Source organism: Triticum aestivum, chromosome 5B (assembly GCF_018294505.1).
Source record: "Triticum aestivum cultivar Chinese Spring chromosome 5B, IWGSC CS RefSeq v2.1, whole genome shotgun sequence".
NCBI classification, from domain to species: domain Eukaryota; kingdom Viridiplantae; phylum Streptophyta; class Magnoliopsida; order Poales; family Poaceae; genus Triticum; species Triticum aestivum.
In genome coordinates, this window is record NC_057807.1 from 683,382,105 (window position 1) to 683,398,876 (window position 16,772).

General features: G+C 45.4%; 2 protein-coding genes across 3 annotated transcripts; one reads left to right on the forward strand and one right to left on the reverse strand.

Moving 5' to 3' along the window:
* Nucleotides 1–534: 534 nt before the first annotated feature.
* On the reverse strand, nt 535–7,126 carry LOC123114196 (ubiquinone biosynthesis monooxygenase COQ6, mitochondrial). Of its 2 annotated transcripts, none has more exons than XM_044535580.1 (10): nt 6,712–7,126; nt 6,540–6,618; nt 6,345–6,444; nt 5,849–5,992; nt 5,135–5,193; nt 2,827–2,894; nt 2,673–2,724; nt 1,978–2,166; nt 1,288–1,890; nt 535–1,069 (listed from the first exon to the last, which is right to left on the reverse strand). In XM_044535580.1, the coding sequence occupies exons 1-10, from the start codon at nt 6,771–6,773 to the stop codon at nt 854–856; spliced, it is 1,572 nt and encodes a 523-aa protein (XP_044391515.1). In that variant the 5' UTR covers nt 6,774–7,126; the 3' UTR covers nt 535–853. The 2 variants fall into 2 exon arrangements, with proteins under 2 accessions (XP_044391515.1, XP_044391516.1); XM_044535581.1 differs by having other exon boundaries at nt 6,341–6,444; nt 6,712–7,125.
* A 4,792-nt stretch (nt 7,127–11,918) lies between these two features.
* Nucleotides 11,919–15,077, forward strand: LOC123114197 (E3 ubiquitin-protein ligase RNF170). The gene is made up of 5 exons (XM_044535583.1): nt 11,919–12,204; nt 13,454–13,653; nt 14,198–14,299; nt 14,519–14,570; nt 14,669–15,077. Exons 1-5 carry the CDS (start codon nt 12,078–12,080, stop codon nt 14,779–14,781), a joined length of 594 nt encoding a protein of 197 aa, XP_044391518.1. The 5' UTR covers nt 11,919–12,077; the 3' UTR covers nt 14,782–15,077.
* The last annotated feature ends 1,695 nt before the right edge of the window (nt 15,078–16,772 follow it).

Below are 16,772 nucleotides of genomic sequence, written 5' to 3' on the forward strand. Positions count from 1 at the left end.
TTTGGTTGAGTTCGCGGGACGTACGTACGTACTCGAATATTCAGGCATAACAACAAGGGTAGCAATAGCCTCGAGCCTTGGCCATTCGTAATCTTCATCAGAACTCCATGTACATTTATCCTGATCTGTCCCGTGGCAGGAGGTAAACAACTGTCACAGTCTGACAAAATCATAAGGCTTCACCTTCTAAACGTGCCTACATTGTTACACATTTTCTCAAAGGAAAAAAGTCCATTTTAAACCCTAAACTCGTAGAGGTTGGGCGAAACGAACCCCCAAGTCGAAATCCTGGTTGATTTTTTTTTATATATATAAAAACAAGCGTACCCAGATAATGTGCTGCAAAATATAGCGCTCTAAACAACAGATGGCATGTGCCGCTGAGAAATGAAAAAACATATAGCCTGCCCCCCTTAGGGCAGATACCCTGAACCCCTGGACCCTGACTGTATAATGCTCTGCATTTTGCATATATAACATCCAGATAAAAAATGGTGCCAACAAAAATAAACTAATCTTCCATGGCAAGCAAAGTACTGAACAAGCCTTATACAGATGAAAACAAATCCAGGATATACATAATCTTATTTACTAGTATTAACTACTCTCCATCCTTCTCAAAATGTAAGACGTTTTTTGACACTACAAATCTATGATAGTGTCAAAAAAATGTCTTCCATTTTGAGACAGAAGGAGCACTTGTTACATTTTATCAACCTAACGTTTCTCAGGTGGGATATGGTACTGGCTTAGAAGATACTGCCAAACATACACGATACTAGTTAGAACTAACGCATTTCGGTACAGTGCTGCAGTGACAGCCAAGAACCAACAAGTTTGTAAGACCTGCTGCTTATGAAAACAGAGGCGATTTCCTGTCGCCCATTGCGTAAGAAATTATGTTCTTCTTCAGTGGTGATATGTACTGGGCACCATGGAATGCAGCGGCTCTCAGAACATTGAGGGGTCCGAAATCGACAGAGTACATCTTCTGGAAGCCATCTAGAACTGCCGCCATCGCAACATTGGCAGCCTTGCGGTCATTCTCATACCGATTCAGCAAAGACAGCTGACAAACGGAAAAAGTTTTGGTTAGTCTGCTGTGACGATAAATATCTTGTTTATACTAGAGTAACCAGTATATGCATCATAGTATTAAGAGTCAAAGTAAGGAAGATTAAGCTTGCTGGATGACCAGCTCATCATAGTATTAAGAGTTGCTCATGAAGCTAGATACAGTAGTATCTGCATAAATCTAACCAAAACACAGCAATATTAGGTACTTACATCCCCAATATCAGCACCAACAGAAACTCCTTCAGAAATAACTTCCGCTAAGGCAGCTGCGTCTCCAAAACCCAAATTGACACCTTGACCGGCCAAGGGGTGCACTGTATGAGCAGCATCACCAACTAATGCTAGCCTTTTTGAAACATAATCATGGGAGTGCATCAGTGACAATGGAAATGCCATTCTCTCTGAGATCAGCCCAGTTGCCCTTGGTGGTACTTCAAAGCATTCTTTTGTAGACGCTGCAGTACCTCCAAAGTCAGAAAATAACCTTTCCACGTAATGGTCAAGACTACTAGAGTTGGGATGCGGTCCATAACCAAAATCCAATGCACGGTTCACTGACATCACAAAATCTTCAGGGCTCATTGACTTATGGCGTGATGCCTCCTCTGGGCTCATTGTCCACACTATATTGCTGAAGTTGTCGCCTATTGGAAGCAGGGCAATCGGACCAGAAGGGAGAAACCTCTGCCATGCACAGTCATTCGCTGCAGTATGCTCTACTGTACAGATAATCGCACTCTGAGGATAGCTCCAACCAGTAGTTTTTATGCCCGCAATCTGCCTTACATTGGATTTGGAACCATCAGCTCCTACCTGCGACCATAACTTAAAATAAGTGACTGACGGCAACAACGAGATACAAAAGTTTGAATGAATGGAGAATCATATATAGGAACTTACCACCAACTTTGAATATAAAGTCTGTCCATCACTTAGGTCAAGTTTAACCAAATTACTACGGCGTAGTTCCTCCGCCTCAGTTGATGGTGGCTTCAGTCCTGCTACTCCTACATTTCTGCTCTTTGATGGGAAAGCAAGAGACGCCAATCGGGTAGGGTAGACCATCTTTTTAATGTCTTCCTTTTGCTCCTGGTAAGGCAAACATCTTAAGTAGCAATTTAGGTGACTATTAAGATGGAAAAGAAAGTCAGATAACAATATAAGTGCAACATCTAGCTGGAAACCACGCAGCCATTAATTTCCATGTGTTCTGTTCTTTGACATTTTTAGGATATTTGAGATTACCTTATGAGGACTATTAATGCCACACACAAAATTGAACTGTGCTTCATGACCAACAGTTCTAACAAAATATGTTGTCGGTAACTAATCATCGTGTACAGCTAATAAAAATCTAATATATGGGAATTAGGTGCCGTAAAAGCAAGTACATCTGTTTTTTATGACAAAGGTCTCTTGTATAAGATTTACTTTGCTCTCTTGAATGTGTGGGCTGCAAAGCTGTACTGTATTCAACAAGTTTATAAACTAGGAAACAAACCATTTGTATGGAGTGAGGTCGTATTAGACAAGTTCAAACATCTAACATCTAGATGCGGATCAAAATCATCGAAATTTTATCGAAAAATACAGACCTGTAGGCGTAACAGAAGTGAGTTGCAAAGCACCTTGTTCTCCACCACACATCTAAATAACGGAAAAGCAAAGCAAAAGGTTATCAATGAACCAGTGGGAAAAAAAAGTTTATCAGATAATTAGAGGTTTACAGCAGCTCCCGTTCAAACATACCCAAGATATTCTTTGCACACATCTCTTGAGTTGTACCTTGTGTATCCCAGTCCAGTGTAATCCCACACCTGCCAGCGAAAATGAGTCAAATTGCAATCAATGCTTATGTTGAAAACCCACTATATAAAGCAAGAAACTGCTGGTCTTGTTGTGTGCAGGCGCAGCAAATAAGTTGGAAGAAACTGTTGTTCTTGTTGTGTGCAAGTACAATAAATAAGAATGAAGAAACTGTTGCTGTCATTGTTTGCAAGCGCCACAAATAAAAGAGGACAAGACCAAAGGTAAAGGAGGCATGCTAATGCATATACATATGGCTGAACAGTTGCCATGAAAAGATCACATAATAATGGCCTAATATGCACGAAATAAGGCATACAATATGTACCATCCAATCATAGTTAAGCTTCAAGTAATATCCAAAATTTAAATGAAATGAGCTAGGTAAAACAGGGGCCGAATAAGGTATACCATTATGTCAATGTATTTATGTTCCATTCGGAAATTGAGTGGGAAAACTTTGAAAGTGTGAAGCATTTGTGCATGTTCCATTTCACCATTTTATTGTGATCGATTCAATAGTTCATTCAATTTGGTTCAGTGGGACAAATGAATCAAATGGATTCAATAGAGAAGCATCAATGACTTGTTCTGAGTTATCAATCACATGATGAAGTTAATCAACATATTTTTATACATGGACCATCGATTGCAGAAATCAAGTTGGCACTGAGGTTTGCACCATATTCAGTCTATTTAGTAAAGAAACAAACTAAGTCGAAATCTCCCCATATTTAAACATGTGCCATGAAACAGCCATGTTATGGACCATAGAGAGTTAAGCTGTACCCTAAGATTGGATATAAGCCAGTACTTCACCAATCATTTCAACATATCAGGACAGAAATAAACTAGTTTAATGAGACTATATGCTACAAATCTAACATAACACCTCAGGTAGTCAATAAAATAAAGCAGCAGTGCTGCAAGTCACTACAATGAACTTGCAAAAATTCCCCAGGATGCACTCTAAGGACAAGCTTACATGCTTGTAAGCATGACAATTTATTGCCATGTTCTATGAGGGCAGGGTTACTGAATGAGCATCTGCCATATTTAGTGAAACTTCTTTGCTTATCATGCTTTTAAAACAAACCATGAAACCCTCGAATGTCCTATATAAAGTTAGTCAGACCAGATCTTGCAAGAAACCATGGACTCGAATGGAGACTCGGTAGTTTTCCTCAATGAGCAATGGATAGGGACCAAAGGCAGACCGGAAAAAATAATAATGCTTAATCACATAGGTTCAATAGAGCACACACAATAATCAGATTGATAAACAACGTTGACAGCTAAAACTAACCAAGAACAGCAAGTCAACGTTTGTCCCTCTCATACGTTATATAGCATTTATACCATTTATTTATGGTGTTTGTAAGTGACAATATCAACATATCCATTCACGGAGTTACAGTTACTATGCAATGTAAGGGCTGCCTAGCATAATCCTGAATTCCCCTCTCAAGCTTCAGCACTGGAAATTTAAAGTTTATTAAGATTGTGCGGAAAATATATTAATATCAGAAACATAACATGAGTTCAGTTACCAAAACATATTTAACCCCATGATGTCAGAAGACACGTAAGGGAGGTCAAGATATGATTCTTATACAAAGATGACAGAAGAATCTGCTTAAGAGTTCAGGTCACAATATTGAATACAACTGGTCAGCTTTCAAACAACGCACAATATATCTACAGGATACTGCATCTGTAGTGGATAATCTTTGGCTATGCTACCCGTTTTTCATGTATAGGGAACTGATATGATAGAACTAGATGTACTTGTCCTCTATATAGAATCATCCATATATTAAAAAACAACATGACAGGCATGCATACTTTAGCACCGGGGGATTATAGGAATGTCACCCCTATCAATGCAGATTTCGAAAACTGCACAGGGGGGGATCACCATATGTCTCCAGCCCAAGCTCAAAAGGCCCACAAAAAATGCTATTGCCCATTAACTGCCAAGGCTATTTATGGTTTTTCTATGCTTTTTAACAAACTTGATTACATTCTTAACCCATATCTATTTTCCCCTGGAATAGAAGAAAATATGAAATAACCAGGACAGATGAATCATGAAATGTACATTTTAGTTTGATTTGACAAATCTATCAATCATAGGAACACCAACATATATAAATTATTATATCTAGTGTAGGAATAGATATAGTGGTAGAAAGCAGGTGAACACAGAAAGCTAATCACCATCCATATGATGAAAATTGCATGTCATCACCTGCATTTTACCAAAGAAAGCGTGTCTCTGCTGTAGAATATGCTCCCATGCACCAATATCTGTCACGTGACATCATACAAGTATGAAATATATGTCAAACTATACAATACTATAGCTACTAAATAAAATGAAGTAGCTACAAACACATAATAAGGAATGTTTTAAGATGTTGTACTTCTGAAACTACATGTTGTCAAGCGTTCCACTTTTCATCCTCAATAAGCGAAAATAGTGCCACACATTTAATCAAATTTATGATTAGGCACAACCAGTGGCAAAAAAGGAACAATGGGTATATATAGATCAGCAGAGTTGGCAGCACCATCCGTGATTGTGCCTATTTGACATGAAGTTCCAGGTTATCACTACAGTAAACAAGAAATGCAGCTCAGCTGGATATTGCACGATGACAAGTGCTAAGCACATATCAGTTACTTAGCTAACATCACAAAGCAGTAGGTTATGAGTGAAGCACTTCGAGATTATAGGAACAAATCTAATGTAAGCATAGATGGGTTCTCCAGATCAATTTAAAGGCTAGTAGCATGTCTTGTTTAAACAACTGTCAAACCCAACAAAAGGGATCGACCTTTCTGAATTATCACCAAAACATACTAAGCATGCTTTAGCTCCAGATATTGTACACAGCAAACATTCGCAGAATTCTGGCTTGAAACAAGCAATGACATATCGATTTTATATTAACAAACTTACCTCTGAAGAAGGAAATGGTTGCAGGAGTAACAGTGCTGACCCTTGAATCAGGTATACCATCTTTCTTCAGATAATTCGTTGACTTCAATGCAGGATTGCTATCGATGACGGCAACTCGCAGGTGTTTGGTCAATGGCATATTGGCTGCATGTAAGGGTGAATAAGAGTAAACCCAATATTATATACAGAACTGGTATTTCTAATCTAAAACAACCATAGCGTAGGATTGTCAAATTCATACACAAGATGTTTTCGTACAGCCCCCAGACTATCCTGCACTACCAATATTTGCAATACTACTTGACATTGAACTAGTAAAATGGCAGGGAGAACTTTATTCCAATGGTGTCAACATTCCTTAATGGTGTCAACATTCCTTTTATAACTAATTCTGCGGCGTATAAGGATCGATTCTCAGACTAAGAGCAACACGAAGCTGAGCTCATGAACAATTGGAAGTAAGGAACAGAGGTACACAAAGGCAGCAAATACCTACAGAGTGCACAAGCAACAGCCAGGCCCACCATGCCTCCACCGACGATAGCAACATCAAGCTCGTCGTCTCCGGCTCTCACACCACCAACTTTCTCCGGGCCCTAAATGTTCACGGACAGAATAAACCTCAATCGATCTCGTAATTCTCTAAACTCTATGGGCCACTGCACATGCGATTCGCGGAGAGGAAATGTACCTGCGGCTCGGACGCTCCCGCCGGAGCGCTGGAGAAGGCCCTCGAGGCCGTCCGGATCCGATTCGCCGCGGCGAAGCATCTGCGGTTTTGGGGGAGAAGGTGGAGAATGGATGAGCCGGAGCAGAACAAATCGCGGATGGAGGAGGGGGGCAGAGAGAGGGCTGGCGCGGACCTCGTTCTGCGCAGCAGGGCGTGGGCCGCGGCGGCGGAGGCGCGCGCCGGCGTCGGCGTCATCGGCGGGGGTGGGGTCCGAGGGCCGAGGCGAGCGGACGCCTGTCTGGTCAAGCGGTGCTCCCAATCCCGTCTCCACGAGCTTGACGGACCCCGGGTTCCGCCGGCCGCCGGAGCACTCTGCTCTGCCGCCGCCGTGAACAGAGTGGAATCGGCCTCGGAGACCCTTGACGGCGGGGCACCGGTCGCGGGAGGGGGGCGGGGTCGGCTGTCGTGGGCGCGAACGTGCGGTGAGTAGGGATTTTGTGCGGGTGGAGACGGCGGCGGCCACGGTACCTAGGGGCTAGGGGGCCTTGGAGAAACACGTCGACCTGGGCATAGCGGAGGAAGGAGACGAGGATTTGGTTCGGCGACCGCTGGGGCATATGGGCTTTGGTGGACCGCCAGCGCCAGTAGCCTCTTTTAAGAAACAAACGGGCTGGCCCATTCACAGGAACCGAATGTAAAACTTCACGAGAAATAAAAAGGCGGCGCGCGGAGTCGACCTCCGGACCTCTGGCTACAAAAGCCGGCGTTGTTCTAAAATAAAATGTGAAAGAAAATTCAAAATCCGAACAAAACCTTGGAAAAGGGAAAGGTGTACCGAAATTGAAAAAAATGAACAATTTTATATATACACTGAAAATTTTAAAAATATACATTGAACATTCTTGTGATATATGGTAAAAAGAATTTAATACACGTTGAACCTTTTTGAGATATACACTGAACAATTTTCAAATACACAATGAAAACAATAAGTACGTTGAACATTTTATTAATATACGGTGAACTTTTTCTTGAATATATGGTGAATATTTTCTTAAATATGCGATGAACATTTTTTAATACACGGTGAACTGTTTATAATACACAAAAAGGAGAAGAAAAAAAATTTAACAGAAAAACAATCTCTTCAACATATATCAGAAAATGTTCAATGTATATTTTAAAATTGTACAGCGTATATAAAGTTTCATGTTTCTGGCCCATACTAATCTGTGCAATCAACAAGTTTCACACATGTCTCCAACAAAGAGACTATTATACTCGTATATGCTGAAGATATATTGTAATCATGAAGCTTTGGAGAAGATTATTCCCTTTTTTTTAAACATTTGTACACCTTTTAAATTTACAAAGTAGGAATGAAGTCTGCTTAAAACCTTGAAGTTGTAGAACCTAGTCAGAAACGAACCCTCACATTTAAGTCCTTGAAATTTGTACCTTGTGTCCTATAATCCCGGTCATTTTTTAACCTTGAGGTTGTATCCAAACAAGGGTTCCCTTGGTGGCATCAGGAAAGACGAGGATGGATATTGTCGAACACATGCAGTGCGTCTTCTGGCCTCATCATCTGGCCGAGCGTCTCCATCGCCAGTCCGAACTCGCCGGTCCGGCAGTACGCCAAGTCGAGCAAAGGTGTCCCCGACGAATTCCAGCGACTCCATCGCATCCCGCGAGTGCGCACTTCCTCTCTGCACGTGCAGGGCGCGGCCCGCCGGCGTCCTCACGAACGACGCACCCTCACCTACTCGACATCACCACCGCCTGCAACCAGAGCATGGCCGCGGCTTTGCGTGCGTGTGCAGTGGCGGCCCGACAGTGGCTCGTGGCGACTGGCATCCCGCCGCAGCGCACAGGATGCGGCAATGACGGCACGCGAACTATATGTCGTCGACGATCTCACTTGCGCTGCGCGAGGCCACAAGCAGCCCGCTTGCCCCTTGATCTGGCCATTATGGCGGCCATCTGGATCAGCTCCGACTTCATGTAACCGACCTTGTCCACGACGTGGAGTGCCGATGACGTCGCGCTGCCGGAGGCCAAGCGGCACAGCACAGCATGCGTTCATCTCTTAACCGCCCATGATGAACTCGAAGTACCAGAGCACGAAGCCGCCCACCTCGGCGCGGCCTTGCGCGGCGGCGACGGTCTGGTCGCCGAGGTGGAACTCTGACACGCGCATCCGCACCTTCCCCGCGGCGTACATGCTCTGCACCCCCCGCAGCGCCGCGTGCTCGGCTGCTCGCCATACCCATACCATACACCACCCCCTGCGTACGCCGCGATGTACTACTCTGCATGCATTTGGCCGTTGACGCTTTGATTCGTTCATGCATCCATACAACCAAAACACACGTACGCTATGCACTCAATAATCAATCAATACAGCCATTGCGCCGCTGTGTACGCGCGTGTACGGGCTTACGATGGAGGGGTCACGAATTTTTTTTTAGAAAAGGAGGATGACCCCCGGCCTCTGCATCTGGGAGACACATACGGCCACTTTATTGATTATTCTCGAGGACCTTACAAAGTATTACAACGATATGCCTGAATCCACCATCTTGGCAACATCTGCCGCTACTCCTGTCCATATGATGAAGGGGTGCTAGCTGGGACACTACCCAGACCACTCACCTAAGCCTAACATCAAAAGCCGGAAGCCCCAGCCGAGCCACATACCGGGTCTGGGTCACAATCCGGTCAGACAAGGGTAGAATCCCGGCGGATCTGCCCAGCTGCCGACGAGTCGCACCCGCCACCGTGCCGACGGCAGTCCACCGATCAAGGCCCACGCTTGGGCATAGATCCGGTCGCGCCGCCGTGAACCGATCCGGTCACGCCGGCGGCGTCCCCGGCGACCACGACGCACCAGATAGCGAGGCCTTCTGCCGCGGGGGAGCGAAATCGCCGAGGCGCCGCCACCACCCAATGTGGCGTCCGGCCCGCCGCCACGCTCCGACCCGGGGGCGCCGGCCCGCGCCAGCCCCACACGAGCGAGAGGGCCCGAGTCCCCGCCGCCGGCGGCGATGGCAAGGCTTCGTCTGGCCGCGGCCTTGGGCGGCGGTGAGGGAGGAGGAGGAGGAGAGGGGGAGGGCCGGCCGACGGGATCTAGGGGCCTCCCGGCCGCCCACGCGGGGGGTGACTCGGGAGCGGGAGGGGGAGCACACAAAGTTCTAAGTTCTAAGTGGAGGGGTCACGAATGGAGCGGCTGAACACGCCGTCGTGGGCGGGAGGGGCAGAGGATGAGGGGGGAGACGACGACATCAAGAAACAGCCTCCGCGCCGGCCGCCGACTAGATTCTACTGGCCTTCGGCGGCTCTCGAAGGCCCGAGGCAAACATATCATGACCCCCCCCCCCCCCCGAGTGCGTGAATCAAAGCTTAGTCGGTAAACACGACATTCCCTCTGCCGCGTCATCAAATAACAACCGGGGTCAAAGAGGAGAGGGTACAAACTTCAGGGATTCAGAGGTGAGGGTTCGTTTTCGGACGTGCTTTACAACTTCAGTATTTAAATCGTCCTTCACTCACAAAGAAGTAGTACTGAGCAAATGAGAGTCATTAATTAGATGTGCTCTGTGTGGTGGACATGGGCTAAGTTAGAGGAGTGTTGCATTTGTTTGTAAGACCTGAATTAGCTCTTACCCGATTCTTGTTGTTACACAAATATTGCCTTGTGAAGAGAGGCCTATACATTCAGTTGTACTACTTCATCCATCCATCAATGTACCATACTCGCATTGCCGTCCGTGTCCACCCACGAGTGTTGCGGTGCGATGCAAAGGGCCAGCTCGTCCTCGTTGCAGGCAGCATCGCAGAGGAATGCGTTCCAATCATCGTCGCAGAAGCCGTCAGAATGGTTGCAGTGCTGGACATGGTCGCGGGATATCGGAAGTTGATGGATTGGAGAAAGGGGGAGCGGAGCGGAGTGAAACGAGGCTAGGGTTCGATCCAGATGGTTTTTTTTGTAGGGTCATGATGGGCCATAGGGTCATGAAAGGCTGGATATGAGAAGTAACAGTCAATCTGTGCGCCTGAGACCGGTTTAAGACGTCCGGATGGGTTAATTTTTTTAGAGCAATTTGAGAAAATGCCACGGCTTTCCTGGCACTTTGCTCCTATACCACACCTTTCTTTTTATTGAAGTAAATAGCACATCTTTAATTGATAGTTGGACGAAATACCACAAATTGATTTTTCCCCTTCTTTTCCACACCCAGACCCACAACAAAATTGTGCAGGACAGATTTACCCTCAGGCCGTTTCCACGATCAACAGATCAAAAAAAGGAGAAACGATGAACGCAGCTGACTAGAACGAAGCACCGCCCCGCCGCCTCAACGTGTCTCCTATCCCAGAACACTACATCGCCGTTCCTCCTTCCCGGCGCGCTGCCGCCTCGCTGTGATTCATACTGCTTCTTCTCCTCCCGTGCACGTATGTTCTCCCACCGCCCAACAGCTTGCCACTCCTCTCCCATATCCACTAAACTAAACATCAAAACGTGTTACATCCATTCAATCTGAAGTTTGATTACATCCATATGAAGAAGCTTCCATATCCTCTTGTAACAGTTCCTACATCTAAACCATCAGCACGTACAAAGTTGTTAGTCTGTGCCACTAGTTTTTTAGTTGAGCCATATGCTAAAAAGCTAATAATTTGAGCAACGAGCAGCTCCAGCCAACATGCATGTACAACGACCAACAGACAGCCAGTACAGCCATCAACAGTTAGCAGGCTTGTACAGCTACACCTGGACGGGGGGCGTGCTGCAGGGGCACTTCAAGAGCCGGCGCCTCTCTTCTCTCGCAAGGCGGAGGGGCTGGAGCGCGGCGGACGGCGCTGCTTCCTGCATAGGAACGGGCGGCTCGCCGGGGAGGAGGCACGGCGAGGCGGCGGTTCACCGGGGAGAATGCATGGCGAGGCGGCAGCGTTCAGGAGGACCGGAGGAGGCATGACGAGGCAGCGGCACACTGCTTTATCTATTTATCTCATGTGGATTCATCGTTTCATAAGACCAGGAAAGGTTCGATGGAAACGACTCGGAGGGCAAATCCGTCTTATAAAATCGAATATGAAGGGTGGGTCTGGACGTGGAAACGAAGGAAAAAATCCATTCTGTGGTGTTTTATCTAGTTACCAATATAAAGTGTGGTATTCAATCTAATAAAATGAAAGGTGTGCTATAGGAGCAAAGTACCAGGAAAAGTGTGGCATTTCCTCGAATTGCCCATTTTTTTAAATGGCCACTTGGCCAGTGATCAGTTCGTCTGTCCAGATGTTTGAGGCTATTTTGAGACGTTCGGGTGCAGATGCTAACCTAAGTGATAAAAAAGGCAGTCGTTGCTTCGTGTGGGGGTAGCACCGCGTGGCGTGCGCGTCGAGCCGACGACGGGTAAAAGCAGAGCAGAGCAAAACGGTTTCCGTCCGACGACTTGACCGTGAAAGGGAAACGAAAACAAACAACGCGTGTGACGTGTGCCTTCCCGTCCGTGTGCGTCTCCGAGGGCGACAGGGAAGGAAGGAAGGAAGGGGATGAGCTCCGCCGCCGCCGCCGCCTCCTCGTCTGCGTCGCCGGTGCCGCCGGAGGACGACGTCTGCTCCGTCTGCCACGACCGCTTCCGGATCCCCTGCCAGGCCAACTGCTCCCACTGGTTCTGCGGTTCGTCCCTCCCTCCTTTCCTCCCCCGATCCATCTCTACTGTTCCCCCGATCCCGCTCAAATTGTTTGGAGGTGGGAGCGGTTCTTCCTTAAGGATGCGGGGAAGGGGTGCTTTGGATTGATCAAAATTGCCGACGAGTGTCACAGATTCATTCGATTGTTCCGATCAATGGCGAGCTGAGAAGCTGAATGCCCAGATCGAGAACTGGCCGTTGCTCCCCCGGAGTTCGCCCAGGATGTGTTTGCTCAAATCGATCCGAAATGAGGGTTTAGGGTGGTGTGAATTGCTTGCTTGGGGGTGAAATATTGGAACTCATGTACCTGGTAGTGTGTAACGGGATGACAGGGTAGTGGGAACTAGAATGTTTGTGCACCACCTGTTTGATGCACAACGAGTACCTACTAGATGTCAAAAAATTTCTCATTATCTATCTGGAAAATCAGGATTTAAGATTGTTTCCTGCCAGTACTGATGCTGATGAAAGAGCAAAATCCCCTAGTGCAACCACCGTAGAGAAATGCCAAGTCGATAAGCATCATCTCGGCTCAGCCAATGTTTGATCATAGGGCTCGAGCAACTCACCTGGGCGTGTTCACGTTGAGTTCCCTTGGATGTATAATGCTACTTTTTTATTTCAAGGAAATGTGGCAATAACTTTGCTCACCAAGGACGAATAAACAGTTTGTTCACTAAGCAAGGTTCGATACAACCCTTAGCTTAGGGGTTCAGAATAGAACATACCAAAAATCAACTTCATTACCTGGCCCATAAGCATCATCTTGGCCCATGCAGTGCTCACTCATAGGGCTGAAGCTAGAAAATCACATGGAAACGTTTGAGTTGGATTCAGATCATATCTACCTGGAAATTTGATGATTTACTTCAGGGCTACCATATGCTTTCTTGTACCTTGGATGAAGGATAATAATTATCATTTTAAGGAAATGTGCTGCTAACATTGTTCACTAGGACTAGGAATAAACAGTTTGCTTACTTTGTATGTAGTACCAGTGTGATACGCTGATGGATATAAACTATATGGTGTTTTATAGTGCAGATGTCTGCTGCACAGATTATTACTTTTCTTCCAGTTTCCTCTCTATACAATATGTAGTAATATCTTGTTGCTGATTCGCACATTGTCTATCCGTACCTTATCCAACTTACTTATTCCTGTGTTGGGTACTATCTTCTATAGTTCTATTACTGAAGATTTAGTTAGTTCTTCTAAGTTCCAAGGTTTTGCAGGAGAGTGCATCATCCGTGTTTGGAACCATGGAGCTGCTGTACAGCCTTGCAAGTGTCCCATTTGCCGTCGCCTTATAAATCTGCTGGTACCTGCTAATGTATCAGACGATCAGAATGATGATCCCCAACTTCAGCGTGTTTTGGGAGAGATTCAGCACTACAATCACATATTTGGTGGAGCACCACGCAGCCTAACCCAGGTTTATACTCTGTTCTGCCACGAAAGCTGACTTCATTTATTTCAGATAGATAGTGGACACAAGAGATATAGCCAAATGATCTAAATTTTTCAGCCACCACAAGAAGACCGAGAATTGTTTTCCTGATATAAATATTACTCCCTCTGTACTGAAATAGTTGTCGCTGGAGTAGCTGAATTCAGCTACTCCAGCGACAACTATTTCGGTACAGAGGGAGTACAATTGACATTTGATTGGCCAAAATTCCTGATAGCACTTCAGCAATGCCAAGGGGGAAATGTGTTAAGTCTCCCATGTTCTTGTAGGCTAAAACTTCCCGTGTTAATGACTGTAGGGAAGGGAAATAGTTCTAGAGCATCACTAATGGTGTTGCCAGATTTGAACATTGCAAATTGCTTAGTTACAAGTATTCAAGATTTATACTCTTCATAATAGACGTTAGTATTGTAAATGAATTGGCTGTATTTTGTAATCTAAAGACAAACTCTAGCATTTACTAATAATAGGTTATGGGTAACCACTAGTTCATTATTGTTATTTTCAGAGGCTGCAAGACCTGCCGTTTTTCATACGAAGGCTGTTCAGAGAACTAATGGATCCCCAGAGGACCCTCCCACTTGTATTCAGGGCGAGGATGATTCTGATGGTACGTATGTTGTAGGCCATTAAGCTATGTTTATACCATGTTAACACTATTACACTGGAAAACTACTGAGACGGTGGAAGTAAACCAAACAGGTCACGCTGTTTGTTACTTCATTCATCTTGGTACCATCCGTTGGTGACCGGTGCTATGGATGCGAGGCATGAGACCGATCAGAACGTAAATACGAACCTGACGCGGTTGCTGATTCGAAATATGTAGGTGATCCTGAGTGGGGTGTACGTCCTGAGCCCGGTCGACATCCTCCCAGAAAGTAAGCGAGTTCATTTCCCTTTGGAAGTCAGTGGTGTCGTTTGATGCGTCAGTCAGTCAGTGAACCGAGTGTTTTGATGGGTGTTGCTGGATGTGCAGGCGTGCTGGGGCTGTTTGGGTTCTTTGACGACTTCCTCATCCTGGTGATCGTGTTCCTCCACCTCGCGGCCGTGTACCGGTCGCTGCTCCTGTACCGCCATGGCGGCCACTGATCCGGACTCGGCGGGCCGCTGATGATGCATAGTAGCAGTAGCTGGTGGCCGGCCGCGGTTGTACGTGCTCCCACGCCGCCGGTGGGAGTTTGAGGTTTGATCTGTACTGTACGGGAATTAAATGTATCGCTGTGTTGATGAGGGTGGAGCGGCTTTATTTGGGTTTGCTACTAGATGGATCGTGGATGATGAACAAACACGCTGTACTTTAGCTCATTGTCAGTGCTAGTTGATTCGATCAATCAACCAAGAAAAGAAAAAGGCAACCAACAGGAAGTTGTTTATTCTCGTTCCAATGCTGTTTGATACTTCCTTCCTCCGTTCCTAAATATAAGTCTTTAAATATAAGTCTTTTTAGAGATTTCAATATAGACTACTGTATATAGACATATTTTAGAGCATAGATTCACTCATTTTGATTCGTATGTAGTCCATATTGAAAGAGTGCGGCGTTTCGGTGCCTAGGCTCATTTGCACCCAGTCAGTAAAAAAATCAAAACAAATACTAGAATAATTCAAAAAAAAATCATTTTTTTGTGTGATAGATAATTTGGTGCGTGTGGTTCGCTTCAATTTTAAGATCATTTGAACACCCCAGATTTGTCTTTTTTGCCAAGAACTGCTCGGATGTCCAAATGATTTGAAAATTGGAGCGAACCTCATGCATCAAAATATCTATCACACAAAAAAATTAGATTTTTTTTGAATTTTTTTTGTATTTGTTTTGATTTTATTCGTCGGGGTGGTGCAGCTGAGCCTAGGCTCAGAAATGGATTACCGATATTGAAATATCTAAAAACACTTGCATTTAGGAACGAAGGGAGTACTACCACATCAGACCCTACTATCCTTCCTGTTTCCTGTGGAATTAGTGGGGTGGTTTTTTCGAGCACCGTTGAGCAAATGCTGGCAAAAATTCAACATCTAAGGGCATGTACAATGGTTGTAAGATAGTTTTATCTTAAGTCTTGCATGTAATTTAGAGATGACAAAAAAAGACGTCTACAATGGGTCATGCCTTAGTCTTATCTTCAATAACTAGCTATTCCTAAAAACGTGGTGAGACATATTGTACTAAGAGATCATCTCTTGTCTTCTTTTAAATAAGAGAAGACAAACCTTTTCTTACGAGTTCTTTCTCTTCCACCTCATCATTTATCCTACGTGGCACTCCTAAGATAACACTATTGTACATGCCCTAAACGTTGTTTATCTCCCTGTATCGTTGCTTCCATTGGCTGAGCTAATACTATTACACGCTATTTGGTTGCATACAGACAACGAGGTCTAATAATCTCCTTTCGGAGTGGTGAGTTTACCAGCACTTTAGCAAGTATGGCATAGGTAGCAACAAGTTCAAGATAGTGCCAAGAATTAAACAAAGTTTAGCAACACAAGTACCATAAACAGAGCTTTAAACAAACAGTCTCACTCTAATCAAACCAGGCAAGAGTAAACTTTTTAGGCATCCATCGTGAAGGCCACGTTGTGCTTCTTGCACTTCGCCACCACCTCCACGCCGTCTTTGTCGAACACAATCACCCTCAGGTTGTTCGGAGTCAGCAGCTTGAAAGTGACTAAGTACCCGATCTTGATATGATGAGCGGCAGCGAAGGGGGTCCAACCCTTATCAAGGGTGACTCTACCGTTCATCACCCATTATACACACCCTCTAGTTGCAGCCGGTGTTGGTCTTCAGCTTGAATTCTTCAGGGACGATGGGGAAGTGCTTGGTGAAGTCAAGCGGCATCGACTTGCACTCCAGATGCAAGGATGACCTTGCAGAAGTGGGTTGGCCCGACCTTGACATGGAAATGGCCGAAGTTCCCGGACCGCTTGGGGGCGCTGGGGAGCTCCACCACCTCCTTGCCTTTCTCTTCTGCCGACACCACCTATACTTGCCCTTGGTGATTCCCAAAGGAGCGTTCTCGATCTGCATAATGATCAACAACACGAATAGAGGTCAATGAACAACACAAATGCAACATTGA